We start from the raw sequence: 14,700 nt of genomic DNA, 5'->3' as shown, positions 1-14,700 counted from the left end.
AACTAAAGGCTTATGTGATTGTTGGTTTGTGTTTTAAAGGGCTGGGTGCTTGGGTGTGAATCTGATCGGTGCCAACCGCGTGGTGGTGTTTGATGCTTCCTGGAACCCTTGTCATGATGCTCAGGCAGTATGTCGGGTATACCGTTATGGCCAGAAAAAACCCTGTCACATCTACCGCCTTGTGGCTGATTTCACCCTTGAAAAGAAGATCTATGACCGTCAGATTTCCAAGCAGGGCATGTCAGGTGGGCCATCCTTCAGGCTCAGAGGAGATATGCTTTTCTACGCTACGAGCCATACTGTGTCAAGGGGGGTTGGGAGGGGGTGGGTATGCAAACACAGGTAGGATTTCAGTTATAGAAAACAGTCCCTCCCATCTCATTCTCATCCACATAATTGCTTAAGACGGATTGACCTCAACATGTTGAAGGTGGGTTTAGTGCTGAGAGCTGAGCTAGTTATGTAGGTTTCTCTTAAGATATTTCCATTTCTCCAGGGCCTCAGTCCTGTTCTTTGACCTTCAGACATGGAGCGACCTGAGGTGGTTCAGGCATTAGTGACAGTATTGACTGCCCCCCCCCCCCAGCCTTTTTTTCTCTGCCGTTCTTTGCAGCTGTGCCTTTCAGTCTTCTTTGCCCTGTACTGACGTTCTCCACATCTTCTCCCTTCTAGATCGGGTGGTGGATGACCTCAATCCAATGCTGAACTTTACCCGGAAGGAGGTGGAGAACCTACTGCACTTTGTTGAGAAGGAGCCGGCTCCCCAAGGATCTTTGAACGTAAAGGGAATCAAGGAGCCAGTCCTGCAACTTGCCTGTCTGAAGTACCCTCACCTCATCACCAAGGTGGGCACCTGGTGGAAGAGCCATTTTCAGCAGGGGGGCTCCGCTGGCAGGCTTGTTTTCCTCATCTGAACCTGTTTCATGGGGCAGCTTGAACTCCACTGGGTCCTTCCTGGCCCCAGACAGTCCCCAGGCCTAGTCTGGTCCTACAAGTGCTGGGCTCAGCCACGTGGAATAATTTAGCCAATGTGCTTTCCCAGCAGAAAGAGAGATGGAGAATTCTAAAACTGTTGCCTGTTAACTGTCTGCACTGTCCGTCTTTGATACGGAAGGCAGACATAGGCTGTCTAAAGCCGGTGCTAGGTTAGACTGTGACTCTTCCTCTGGACAGGCAGCAACCCGGCCTGAGTCTGTGAGCAGGTTCTTTGCTGCTGCTGGAGACAGCCAGCCCTTTCTTGGTGTCAGAGTAAGGCTTAAAGATTGGTAATTAGCCTGACCTGTGGTGGCGCAGTGGATAAAGCGTCGACCTGGAAATGCTGAGGTCGCCGGTTCAAAACCCTGGGCTTGCCTGGTCAAGGCACATATGGGAATTGATGCTTCCTGCTCCTCCCTTCTCTCTCTCTTTCCTCTCTCTCTCTCTCTCTCTCTCTCTCTCCTGTCTAAAATGAATAAAGTCTTTAAAAAAAAAAAAGATTGGTAATTAAATAAACATCCTCCTGTGTCCCCAGGAGCCTTTTGAGCATGAGTCATTGCTCCTTAATCGAAAGGATCACAAGCTGACCAAGGCGGAGAAAAAAGCAGCCAAGAAAAGCTATGAGGAAGACAAACGCACATCGGTCCCCTACACCCGCCCATCATACGCGCAGTATTACCCCGCCAGCGACCAGAGCCTGACCAGCATCCCCGCCTTCAGTCAGAGGAATTGGTGAGTCGCCGGAGGGAGAAAGGTCTGTGCAGGGCTGGGCCCAGACCTTCCCGCTGGGGCATTGCTGAAGCAAAGAGCCGGACTGCAGCTTGCTCTTGGCTGCCGAGAACTGACAGGTCCTGCTCTTAGATGAGGTGTCTAAACAGTTCAGCAGCCCTGGTATTTTAAGTGGCTCTGATCAGAAGCATGAGCTGCAGGTCTTGTGACTTAGAGTCCTTTTGGACGCCTGAGAGGTGCAGCTTCCCAAACCCAGAGGCCCAGCCCTCCCGCACAGCCACGTCCTATCCTTAGCACCCTGGGTCTAGACCTGCTTAGCACTGAGGTGCAAGGGTGAAGGCCAGGGTTCTGTAGGCTGGATTGCATCAGTGAATTTTGCTGCTCCTAATGGGATTTCAAATCTTTCTTAGTACAGCTTGTAGAACTGTTCAGAATATTAACAGGATGGAATCCAATTGCTAAGTGGAGAGCGAGGCCCTTTGCAAAAAATTATAGAGCAGTGACCTATGTTTAACTTTTATTAAAGACAGAGTGCCTCATAGTCCTTACCAGACTGGCTGCTTGGCTGATGGTTTGCATTTTTAAATTGTTTGATTATCTTGACTTAAAGATAATTATTTTCTTTGAGTGTGATAGATTTAAAACTTCTTATGAGGACCTGGCCAGTTGGCTCAGTGGTAGAGCATTGGCCTGGCGTGCAGGAGTCCGGGGTTCGATTCCCAGCCAGGCACACAGGAGAAGCGCCCATCTGCTTCTCCACCCCTCCCCCTCTCCTTCGTCTCTGTCTCTCTCTTCCCCTCCCGCAGCCAAGGCTCCATTGGAGCAAAGTTTCCCCGAGCGCTGAGGATGGCTCTGTGGCCTCTGCCTCAGGCACTAGAATGGCCCTGGTTGCGGCAGAGCGACGCCCCAAGATGGGTAGAGCATCGCCCCCTGGTGGGCATGCCGGGTGGATCCCGGTCGGGCGCATGCGGGAGTCTGTCTGACTGCCTCCCGTTTCCAGCTTCATAAAAATACAGAAAAAAACCAAACTTCTTATGAAGAGTTCATATAAAAAAACTGCCGGCCCTGGCCAGTTGGCTCAGCGGTAGAGCGTTGGCCTGGCGTGCGGGGGACGTGGGTTCGATTACCGGCCAGGGCACATAGGAGAAGCGCCCATTCGCTTCTCCAACCCCCCCCTTTCCTCTATGTCTCTCTCTTCCCCTCCCGCAGCCAAGGCTCCATTGGAGCAAAGATGGCCTGGTCGCTGGGGATGGCTCCTTGGCCTCTGCCCCAGGCGCTAGAGTGGCTCTGGTCGCGGCAGAGCAACGCCCCGGAGGGGCAGAGCATCGCCCCCTGGTGGGCGTGCCGGGTGGATCCCGGTCGGGCGCATGCGGGAGTCTGTCTGACTGTCTCTCCCCGTTTCCAGCTTCAGAAAAATACAAAAAAATAAAAATAAATAAATAAAAAAACCTGCCAAGTGAAGTCTAAGAAACTGAAACTATGTGATGTTTATATGAGACTAATTTTTGGTGCTACTTTGTACGTACAGGTGCTTTCGAGGAGGAAGTGTCCTCCTTTCAGAGCCTTCAGACTTTGTGTCGTTTTCCAAGATACCATTGCCTGTGAATGTTCTCTCTTGTCCCCCATTCCTTTTTTCACTTTTGTGGGCTTTTCTGTGTAATAGTAGGAATGGACTAAGCCTGAATCCAGTGGGAGAAGCCATGTAGAGGGAAAGACATGACCAGTGGGCTGGGCTGGGAGGTGCTGTCAAGCTCCTGTTCCCACCTAGCTTCGGCCCTGTGGGAGGCACCGACCTCTCCAGTATTTGATGAGTCTACCATGATCCCACTGACTCCTATCCTGTCTGGGCATGTGTGAGGAGGCCTTCCCACCCAAATTCCTCGCCTTGACCCCTGCAGAGTATATGGGGCTTGGGCTACACGCCTCTTACCCTTCTGACTTGATCCTGGAAAAAATGCCTTTGATGTCTGACCAGGGCCCTAGCTCCTGCAGAGCCACCCTGGATAGACATTGAGGAAATGGGCCCCTGACCCGTGAGCTTGCTGTGCTGTCTGACCTTCCTGGGAATGTGGAAGTCCATAGGACCCAAGGGGCTGCCCAAAATGGTCTTCAGTCAGATGAGGAAGAACGTATTGGTCCAAAGAGTTCTGTTTCCTAGAACTAAAAACCAAAGACGCAGAGTTTAGAAAGCTTACAGACAGGAGAGGTATCTTTGTCCTGGTACCAACATCCAGATGGAGGTGCAGTGTGAGGTGTGTGTCACTGGCCCTGGGGTGACATCGTGGCATGTTGGTAGCAGGACATGCACAGCCAGTGCTCAGGTTGGCCACGGGTAAGTGCCAGTTAGAAGCCTGGCTGCTGTGCGTGGCGTTTTGGCTGCTGCTGCTTTTGTGGTGTCACGACTAGAGGGATGCTTTGGGGACCAGTCCCAGGAGGAGCCTGACAAAAAGTAATGCAGAGGAGAGAGGGGTATCTCCATTACTTACTGATACTTGAAGCTTCAGAGAGTAAAGATGGTTAAGGTTGAACAGGTGGCCTCTTACCTGTTCACCTTGGGTGAGTGGGAGAATTCCACCCATTTGTCTTCTACTTAGCATGCCCTGTGTTTTGAAGAACTTTTCCTCCCTCACATCTTTGCCTCTCCCTTTCTTTCCTCCAAGGACTAATTCCTAACGTGTGTAGCCAGACAGTCCAAATTCTGGAGGAGCAGACCTTGCCTCCCATCCCCATAAAGGTGTCATTCCACTGCCATCTGACTTTCCTTGGACTCTAAGGGGCCTCATCCTCACGGCCTCTCTGTCTCCGCGCTGCCGCAGTCCTGTGTCTAGTCTCCTTTTGAATTGACAGTACCCTGTAGGTCCTTCCGACCCTCCTCTCCGCAGCATCTGCGGCCGTAGAATGGGGGAGTCTGAGGGGGTTCTGCACGCTTTGCAGAAGGGAAGGAAGGCTGTCCTGCTGGTCTCTCGGAGTGCGCTTGTCTTTTCCTCACAGGCAGCCAGCCCTGAAGAGCGATGAGAAGCCCGTGGCCAGTGTCCGTCCTGTACAGTCCACCCCAATCCCCATGATGCCCCGGCATGTCCCACTGGGAGGCGGCGTAAGCTGTGCCCCCGGCACAAACCCAGCTATGAACTTCCCGATCAACTACCTGCAGCGTGCGGGAGTCCTTGTGCAGAAGGTGGTCACCACAACAGGTTGGGAACTCCTGGGTTCTCTGTCAGGGGTGCTGTCCCTTTTCTAATTATTTTGTTCGTTCAGGAATTTTAGTATTTATTACACATTTTGTGCTTACTGGGCCTTACTACATTGGCATTGTGGGTAAAAATAAAGAAGACAGCAGTCCCTGATCTTGAGGAATTTGCACCCTAATGAAATGTCTTCGTAACAATAACATGGAACTGAGTCTGTTCGAATATGGTGGGTGTGATAGACTTTGAGCACTGCAGAGATTAGGGAACTGTCACTGGAACACAGGGTTGGTCTTCTGAGAGACGTGTGAATGTGCTGAGTCCTGCCTGACTGTTGGGTCAACAGAGTATGACTATAGCTGTCAGCCTCTCCACTTAATTAGAAGGGCTGAGTGTCACTTGCTTCACTGTGAGTTTGAAGTGGATCGAGCATGGTGGACAGTGGCAGGGGCTGGACTCAGGGTAATTGGGAAGGAAGGCATTTCACAATGCTGTTTTTCATCTTGTTATCTAGAAATATTCATGATATAGAAATTTTAATGAAAATACCTTAATTGATTTTTTTGAGTATGAAAATAGTACATATCCATTGTAAAAAAATGGAAATAAATAACAACAAAAAGAGAGCCTCTTGTAATTCTGCTACTCTGCTGATTTTTTAAAATCGTCTTCCCTCTGTAGTTAGGTGTAGAGTAACGCCAGCAAGGAGGAGGAGGCCGCTTGGTGCCTGACAGGAGGCAGAGCAGACGCATGCTCATGCCTCAGGGAGAAGGAGGAGACAGAAATAACCATTGGAACCAAGCTTTTCTAAACTGAAAACTCGATAAATTTTTAATTAAGTCAGGGGACATTGACCAGAAAGTTGATCAGATTTTGTTTGTTTTTTTGATTTTTGTTTTTTACAGAGATACAGAGAGATGTGTTTCTTAGGGACATACATCCACACCAGATAGATAGGGACAGACAGACAGACAGAACGGAGAGAGATGAGAAGCATCAGTCATCAGTTTTTTGTTGCGACACCTTAGTTGTTCATTGATTGCTTTCTCATACGTGCCTTGACCGCGAGACTACAGCAGACTAACCCCTTGCTCAAGCCAGTGACCTTGGGTCCAAGCTGGTGAGCTTTTTGCTCAAACCAGATGAGCCCGCGCTCAAGCTGGCGACCTCGGGGTCTTAAACCTGGGTCCTCTGCATCCCAGTCCAACACTCTATTCACTGCGCCACCGCCTGGTCAGCCTGATCAGATTTCTAAAAAAGTTTTTTTATTTTCCCAGTATTCTTTATTTAGACCAGGGGTCCCCAAACTGCGACCAGCGGGCCGCATGTGGCCCCCTGAGGCCATTTATCCAGCCCCCGCCGCACTTCCGGAAGGGGCACCTCTTTTATTGGTGGTCAGCAAATCGCGGCGTCGCTCACGTACAGTACTACTTCCGGTGATGCGGGATGCATGTGTCACGGCTCGGAAGCGTGTCATATCACTTGTTACGGCTAGCAGTGACAAATATGGAACCAGACATTGACCATCTCATTAGCCAAAAGCAGGCCCATAGTTCCCATTGGAATACTGGTCAGTTTGTTGACTTAAATTTACTTGTTCTTTATTTTGAATATTGTATTTGTTCCCGTTTTGTTTTTTTACTTTAAAATAAGATATGTGCAGTGTGCATAGGGATTTGTTCATAGTTTTTTTTATAGTCCGACCCTCCAACAGTCTGAAGGACAGTGAACTGGCCCCCTGTGTAAAAAGTTTGGGGACCTCTGATTTAGACACTTGTGAGAGAACCCGCCTGCCTCACATTCCTTGGTTCTGACCCCCACTCTCCTGAGAGGCTTGAAGAAACCGTTGAAGAAAGGGGTGGAGTTAAACTTTGCAGCTTCCTTCCCTGCTTTAGTCAGGCCCCGTGTAATCTAAGTCTGAGGTCTGTGTCTTCACTAGATATTGTTATTCCTGGACTCAACAGCTCCACAGATGTGCAGGCCAGAATCAGTGCTGGGGAGAGCATCCACATCATCCGGGGGACGAAAGGTGAGTGCCTGAGCAGGCCTGTCCCCGGGCCTGGGTTCAGAGTGCCAGGCGGGGAACAGTCAGTACAAATGGCTTTTGCTGAGGGACAGGAGTCCCCCGCCCTGTAGGAGTGTCACATGTGGGAAAAACACGAGAAAACATTTCCAGGAGCTTAGTAGAGTGGAAGCAGGCCCAAAGGACATCTGTCAGTGGCTTAAAAGAATTCCTATATTTTGACATTGTTTATATGGTGAATTTGAGGTGGGTTTGGATAGACACCATGTTTTGTTTTGGTTTCAGGCTATCGATAATGATGTTATCAGCTAGGAATGCCTGACTCACCTGGTCCCATTCTACTTGTGGGAACCCCCACAGACGTTTCCCCAGAGCTAGTGTTCTGGCTGAACTGGCGTTAAGGCTATTAAGATTGTAACACACAACAACCATCAGAGAACTTCATTAATACAAGGTTTATTACTCACAGGTCCTGGGGTACATGTTATGCTCCAGGGCCTCACACGGAGGTCTTAGGTAGAGAGGGAGACAGAGCATGGACCTGGTTTCAGCATTTATTAGGTTCCAAGAGTGGGGTGCCTGGAGTTTGCAGGTTCACTCTTTATCAGTGAATTTAAGACACAAGAGTGGGAATTAGAGTGCAGGAAGGGATACACAGGGTCACTCAGTGGTCAGTTGTCTAGGTTACCCTGGGCTTTCTAAAAGGGGAGCTTCTTGGGGAGGGGCGAGCTGACTTCTCATCTAGTCATTTAGGTAGTAGCTGTATCATACAGCTGGCAGTTTGTTTATTCGAGATGGATGTCTTTGAAGTGAATGTACAAACACGACACACCCGGAGATCAACATTATGTTATTGTGTCATCTCACCCTCTGGCTGGGAGTGGGGTGGGAGGTCTCTGGCTAGGAAATGTATTGGGTGGATGAATTAGTACACGTGGGTTGCACGACAGACTTTTCAAGTGTGGTGACTTGAAAAGTTCACTGCCTCCAGCTTCCTCACAGAGGGAGCTGAGACTGCTGGGATAAGAAAGCCTGGCCGGACACTGTCAGGCCAGCACTGGAGCCTCTCTTTCCCAGTGGCCTTTACTCTGTGAGGCTCTTTGTTCAGTAAGGTGATTTTGCCCTGACCTTTGTTGGGTCAAAGTACCTTTAGGCTCAGGGAAAAGATGCCATGAAATATAAGACACATAGAAGACTGTACCTGCCCTGTGAGTGGGCTCTTTCTAGCCGAAAGCAAGGATTGGTGAATGGCAATCCTTGTATCTGTGAGCGAAGAATGGGCTATACGTTTTCAATTGGTTGAAAGAAAGTCAAAAGAATAATGTTTTGTGACATGAAAATTAAGTGAAATTCATGGTTTATTGTCCATAAATAAAGGTTTTTAGGTTATAGCCACACCCCGCTGTTCTCATGCTACAGAACTGAGTAGTTGCAAGAGAGAGCTAATGGTTCACAAAGCCAAAAATCTTTATTTAACTGGCCTTTTAAGAAAAAAAAAATTTGCCAATCTCTGGTCGCCTAGGAACCCAGACTTTCCAGGAGACTGACCCAAAGACATACCCAAGACAGGGGAAGGGAGATTAGTGCTGTGTGGGGACAGAGCACAGGTCTAGAGAGACAGTGTGGAGACAAGGAAGCTTCTTCCTTCCAGATCGGGAGGAGGACCCGGGCCAGAGCGCTGTGTTCTCTTCCATAGCGCCCCATTTATCTCCTCCGTTGCGCTGAACATTTCTTGATGTTTTCTGATGTCACTGCCGGCCTCCCCCACTGGAGGCGCAATGTCTAGAACAGCGCCTGAACAACATCTTGATGTGATCAGTGTTTGTGGAGTGAGTAATATTGGGCCCACGGCTCAGTCACCCCACTCCCCATTGCTCAGGTCTTGAGAGAGGGTGTGAGACCTAGTTTTACAGTTTGTTTTCCAGCCCACAGTGCCTACTCTGGGCACTGCCCAGGACTGGCAGTGAGTACTGCATGTCTGCTCCTAACAGTCTTCCTTGTGTTTCTTAGGGACATACATCCGCACCAGCGATGGGCGGATCTTTGCTGTCCGAGCGACTGGCAAACCAAAGGCCCCTGAAGATGGTCGGATGGCTGCCTCAGGTATAGGGCCGTTTTCCATTGACCTACTGAACTTATTTTTGTTTGTTTAGTTTCTCTTGTAATTTATTTATTTATTTATTTATTTATTTATTTATTTATTTTGTATTTTTCTGAAGCTGGAAACGGGAAGAGACAGTCAGACAGACTCCCGCATGCGCCCGACCGGGATCCACCCGGCACGCCCACCAGGGGCGAAGCTCTGCCCACCAGGGGCCGATGCCCCTCTGGGGCGTCGCTCTGCCGCGACCAGAGCCACTCTAGCGCCTGGGGCAGAGGCCAAGGAGCCATTTACAGCGCCCGGGCCATCTTTGCTCCAATGGAGCCTTGGCTAAGGGAGGGGAAGAGAGAGACAGAGAGGAAGGAGGGGGGGGGGTGGAGAAGCAAATGGGCGCTTCTCCTATGTGCCCTGGCCGGGAATCGAACCCGGGTTCCCCGCACGCCAGGCCGACACTCTACCGCTGAGCCAACCGGCCAGGGCCGTAATTTATTTTTTGAGTAAATAATGTGTACGTGATTCACAATTCAAAAGATACAAAACGGGGTAAAGTGAAAAGTAAGGTTTTCTCCTGTCCTGTCTCCAGCCACCTATTTCTCATGTGTCATTTTTTCAGAGGTATTCTATGCACACACACAGTACAGGGATGTATATGTGTCTGTCTGGATAAAAAGATACATGTGTACAACTTTTTTTTGTATTTTTAAAGCGAATGCTAACTTACTATGAAGCACTGTTTGGTCCTTTTGCACTCGCCGGTGTAGCCCAGGAATCGTCCCTTACCATTCCTTCAGACAGGCCTCGTGGCGGGTTTGCACAGGGTGCCAGTCGGTAGGAAAAACACCGTGTATTTCCAAGTCCCCGTCCTTGGACATTTTTTTTTTTTTTTTTTTTTTAATTTTTTCTTTATTTTTTATTTATTCATTTTAGACAAGAGAGGGAGAGACAGAGAGAGAGAAGGGGGGAGGAGCTGGAAGCATCAACTCCCATATGTGCCTTGACCAGGCAAGCCCAGGGTTTCGAACCGGCAACCTCAACATTTCCAGGTCGACGCTCTATCCACTGCGCCACCACAGGTCAGGCCCGTCCTTGGACATTTAGGTGGCTATACTCCACCGTACAGAACTGGCTCGCAGTCACGCGGTGTATCTGCAGGACAGCTTCCTGGAAGTGGGACTGACTGCCTGGTCAGAGGTGTGTGGCACATTCACATGTGAGGAACTCCTGCCAGGCTCCCCCTGTGGGAGTGGTTCTCGTGTCCTCTCTCCAGGAAGGGTGGTAGCTAGACTGCCTGTGCCCAGCTTGCATTACGGAGAGTTTGTGTGCACTGGCCGGCGGTGGAGAGAGCAGCCCTGGGAGCGCCTGAAGCCTGCCCCAGATCCACGCTGTCAGTCTCTTCATCAACCTGCTGTTGTCTCTGTGTCTACCTTCCTGTTGTTTGAATGATTTGTAAATCGAAGACCTCGTGTCATTTTTATCCCTAAATATTTCAACACACACATTCCAAGATCGAGGACATTCTCCTCCTAGTATTACATACACCATTGTCATTCTAAGAAAGTTAAACACAGAGTGACCTACATCTAGGCCATGTTTGGTTTTCCCAGATAACCCAGTCATCTTCCATGGCCATGGGTTTTGTTTTGTTTTTAAACCAGGACGGTTGGCTTTTTAAGCTTCATTTCCCTCTTTTCTCCCATCCTGGCCACGGAGAGTCTGGCTAGTCATAAGAATGATCACTTAGTGTTTCATGTCTATTATTTCATAGGCCTCACTGTGGAATTTTACAGATTTGGGGGCTGGGATAAAAAGAAGTTACCTGTTTTGCTGTGGACAGACCTGTTTCCTAGATTGAGGGATTTCTTTCTTTGTGACTAGGAAAAGTTAACTGGGTGGTGATGTTTAGATATCAAACTATTTGAATTTTGGAGACCACAGGATGGGATTTTAATTTTTTTCATGGAAGCTTTTCCCTACATCCTCCTTTTCTCCCTGGACATTCTGGTTCTCAGTTAACTGCATTTTGTCCCCAGGTTCCCAGGGGCCTTCTCTCGAGTCTACAAGCAATGGCAGACACAGTGCCTCATCACCCAGAGCCCCCGACCCCGAGGGGCTGGCCCGGCCTGTCTCTCCAGACAGCCCGGAGATCATCAGTGAGCTCCAGCAGTACGCTGACGCGGCCGCTGCCCGGGAGTCCCGCCAGAGCTCCCCCAGCGCCCCGGCCTCCCTTCCTGGCCCCCCGGCCCCACTTGTGGACAGCAGTGCTATGCCTGGGACAGCGCTCGGGACTGAGCCTCGACATGGGGGTCATTGCCTCAGTAGTTCCCTCTTGGTGACCGGCCAGCCCTGTGGTGACAGGCACTCAGTGTTGGACTTAAGGAGCCACAAGCGCAAGTTGGTCACATCACCTGCTGCCCAGGAGTCATCCCGCCGGCGGTCCAGGAAGGGCCATCTGCCAGCACCCGTGCAGCCGTATGAACACGGGTATCCAGTTCCGGGCGGGTTTGCCATGCCACCCGTCTCCTTAAACCATAACCTCACCGCCCCGTTCACCTCCCGGGCTGGGGAGAGCTCCCTGTTTATGGGCAGTCCTCCCTCCTACTACCAGCTGTCCAATTTGCTGGCAGATGCCCGCCTGGTGTTTCCAGTGACTACTGACCCTCTGGTGCCAGCAGGCCCCGTCAGTTCCTCTTCCACGGCTACCTCAGTCACTGCCAGCAACCCCTCCTTCATGCTCAACCCCTCTGTTCCAGGGATGCTGCCTGGCTTCTCACTCCCGTTCTCACAGCCACTCCTGTCCGAGCCGAGAATGTTCGCGCCTTTTCCTTCCCCCGTCTTGCCCAGCAACCTTTCACGGGGCATGTCTGTCTACCCAGGCTACATGGCCTCACATGCAGGCTACCCAGCTGCTGGGCTCCTCCAGCCCCAGGTGCCTCCGTTTGACTCTCACGAGGTGGCTGAGGTAGGGTTCAGCTCCAATGACGATGAGGACAAGGATGATGATGTCATAGAGGTCACTGGGAAATAGCTGGGGAGCCCCTCGCCACCTCGCTCGCTCGGGGTCCTCAGCAGGTTGCCCACCATGTGGGAAGGCAGCGGGCTGGGCTTTCTGAGAACAGGGCACTTGGCAGGAGGGAAAAGGAAGAGGAGAAACAAGAGTGGTCGACCGTAGTGGCAGGGCTCTGCTGCAGTTTAGCAAAAGAGGCAAAAAAAATCCAGCAGAGCAGCAATAGTGGGAAATCAGGGACCCAACCCAGGAATGGGGGGCCAGGGCAGCCTGCCTCCTCCTGCCTGCCTTGCTCAGCCGTCTGCTTGCTTGCTCGCCCGCCCGCCCATCTACGTGTAGGCGCTCACATCCCATTTCTGTCTTTGGGAACATTCTCTCCCAAGAGACCTGCCTTACCGGGTGACTTAGCCAGCCTGGAGAGGGGAGGGGAGGGAGGGAGGGATGGGAAGGAAGGAGGGTGGGCAGAGAGAGCAGGCGGCAGCTCCATGTAAAATGGAGTCTTTGTAGGGGGCGGGAAAGAAACAGTCCAGGTATGTGTGTGCGTGTGCGTGTGCGTGCGTGTGTGTGTGTGTGTACGTACATGTATGTAATAGCAGGGGTTAAGGTTGGGGGAAGGGAGGAGGGAGGGTCAGATGAGCGGGAAACTAAAAATGAATTTATCTTTTTAAAAATGGAAATCAGAATGTGGTGGTTCATGGCAACTATTAGTATGAACATTGGGGTGAGCCTGGGAGAGGAGCCATGGAAACCATAAGTTGGGTGAAGAGAAGGCCCAGGTAACTCGAGTCCCTGATTTTCAGAGCCACATTTGTTTTTAAGAATCCGCGGGAAGTTAGGAGAGAAAGTAGGCATTACCAATCTCTGGGTTTCCCACTTGGCTGCCTGCCTTGGAGCAGACCTCCTGTTCTAGGGTGTGAGACTGTGCAGAGGCCGGGGGAAGAGCCCTGTGCCGTGTGAGCGAGAGATCATGGCGTTGTAACTGAAGAGACATTCTTCACATGGATGGAACTGAGCCCCAAGGCCTATCCTGGTGGCCTTTCCTGTCCTACCCTTCCCTGTTAGAGAGCTCCACATTAATTTATTTCTTATGGGCAATTATTTATTATTTGGACTTTTCATGTGTCTTTTTTTTTTCCTTTTGGTGGGTGGAGAGGGAAGGTTGGGGTAGGGAAAAAGGTAGGTGATGGGAAGTGCAGTTTTAAGATACCCCAGGCCCCATTGCTGTAGGTGAATAAGCTCCCGTGGGTGGTGAACTGACCAAGGAAAGAGAGCTAGGCTTGCCCAAGGTTTACACTGAACAACTACGCTTCCAGGAAGATCAGGGAACCCCGAGACTGGAAGGTTAGTGGGGGCGAGACTCATTCCACAGAGATTGAAACTTGGGATCATGGAGTTCGCTAGTGGAAAGTAAGTGACCCCAGACCTGGAGCTGTGTCCTCCTTTGATGGCCTTAGAGGCAGGCTCTCTATGCTGGGAATAGGTGTCTGCTGCGATGAGGGAACGGACTGTTGATTTCCTGTTGGGAAATCCCTTGGCTTCCTCAGCCTATCAGATGATCGCTGTGGGCCTGGTGTCTGCTACCTCCATCCTCTTTGAAGAACCATGGAGGAACCCTTCCTTGATAGCAGCCTTAAGTATGGCTTTTGTCCTAAAAGAACACATCAGTCATTCTGGGTCTACCCCTATAGCCAACGCAAAGAGAGGGGGCATCTAGTCTTTAAGCATAAACACTGGCTGTCTTCCTCTTGGCTTTCATCCCCCTGGCTACCAAGACTTTGCTAGGAATTTCTTTGTGATGAACAAATCTTGTCTGTCTTCAGAGCTTTACCACCGAGCCATGGGTCCCTCCTCCCTGGGCAACTGCTGCACCTGCCTCTTCCCAGCTCTGGAGGCAGCTTCATCAGGTCACCCGGAGCAGTAGCTGCTTCTGCAGCTCTTCCTACCAGCCCATTTTCATTGTTGGAGGGCTTTCCGCTCTCTGGGGTACTGTCCCAGAGAGGAGACAAGGGGGTGGCTGATGGGGCTGTGTGCTTGTGTGTGTGTATTTGTGCTCTGTCCCCTCCCACTGGAAGTGGGACTGCAGGCGCTTTCTTTCTCTGTTTTCATAAGCACCCTGTCAGACTCTCCTACTCATAGACGCCTTAGATCTACACTTTAGCTATGCAAATTATTTTAATAATTTAAAAATAGCAGTTCCAACCAGTGCTTTCTCTTTCAGATGCACCAAGATTGGATGGTGAAGGGACTCAGTTGGAGTGGGCTTTCAGATCGAGGCTTGTGAAGTAGGAGTGATCTAGCCTGGATCTCCAGTGTGCAAAGCACACTCACAACTGGGGCTACAGCCGATGCCTCTGAGGCCCTGGAGCACAGGGATCCCAGAGACTGTGCGCACGTCTGTGTGTATTTGGGGAAGGAGGTGTATTTCTGTGTGTGCCTCTAGAAAATCATAGCAGCAAGCTTTGAGAATCCAGAAACTATTCCTACAAGGAATTGAAACCAGTCACTGGAGGGATTAGCTTCAGAAAGTGAAGGGGTATTCTCGGAGCAGTACCTGCCTGCTCTCAACCCACTGACTCCAGGGGCTCGGTCTTGCTTTAACTTGGGAGAGGCCATAGTGTTGGGAGGCAGACCTGGCTAGAGCAGGCTTTTTTGATACGTGCAGTTTAGGCAGGTGGGGGTGGGA

The 14,700-nt window shown here is 50.6% G+C and overlaps 1 protein-coding gene across 2 annotated transcripts in view; it reads left to right on the top strand.

The window, feature by feature from the left end:
- Positions 1–12,433, top strand: part of RAD54L2 (RAD54 like 2) — a 100,369-nt gene extending 87,936 nt beyond the window's left edge. For both annotated transcript variants that reach the window (XM_066245065.1, XM_066245066.1), the window contains 7 exons: positions 40–245; positions 673–845; positions 1,511–1,707; positions 4,696–4,895; positions 6,829–6,918; positions 8,923–9,015; positions 11,044–12,433. In XM_066245065.1, the coding sequence (XP_066101162.1) occupies positions 40–245; positions 673–845; positions 1,511–1,707; positions 4,696–4,895; positions 6,829–6,918; positions 8,923–9,015; positions 11,044–12,038 (1,954 nt within the window). In that variant the 3' untranslated portion in view covers positions 12,039–12,433. The remainder of the gene's footprint in view (positions 1–39; positions 246–672; positions 846–1,510; positions 1,708–4,695; positions 4,896–6,828; positions 6,919–8,922; positions 9,016–11,043) is intronic.
- The last annotated feature ends 2,267 nt before the right edge of the window (positions 12,434–14,700 follow it).

This window comes from Saccopteryx bilineata, chromosome 10 (assembly GCF_036850765.1).
Source record: "Saccopteryx bilineata isolate mSacBil1 chromosome 10, mSacBil1_pri_phased_curated, whole genome shotgun sequence".
Classification (NCBI taxonomy): domain Eukaryota; kingdom Metazoa; phylum Chordata; class Mammalia; order Chiroptera; family Emballonuridae; genus Saccopteryx; species Saccopteryx bilineata.
This window is presented reverse-complemented; position numbering and strand designations above follow the sequence as displayed.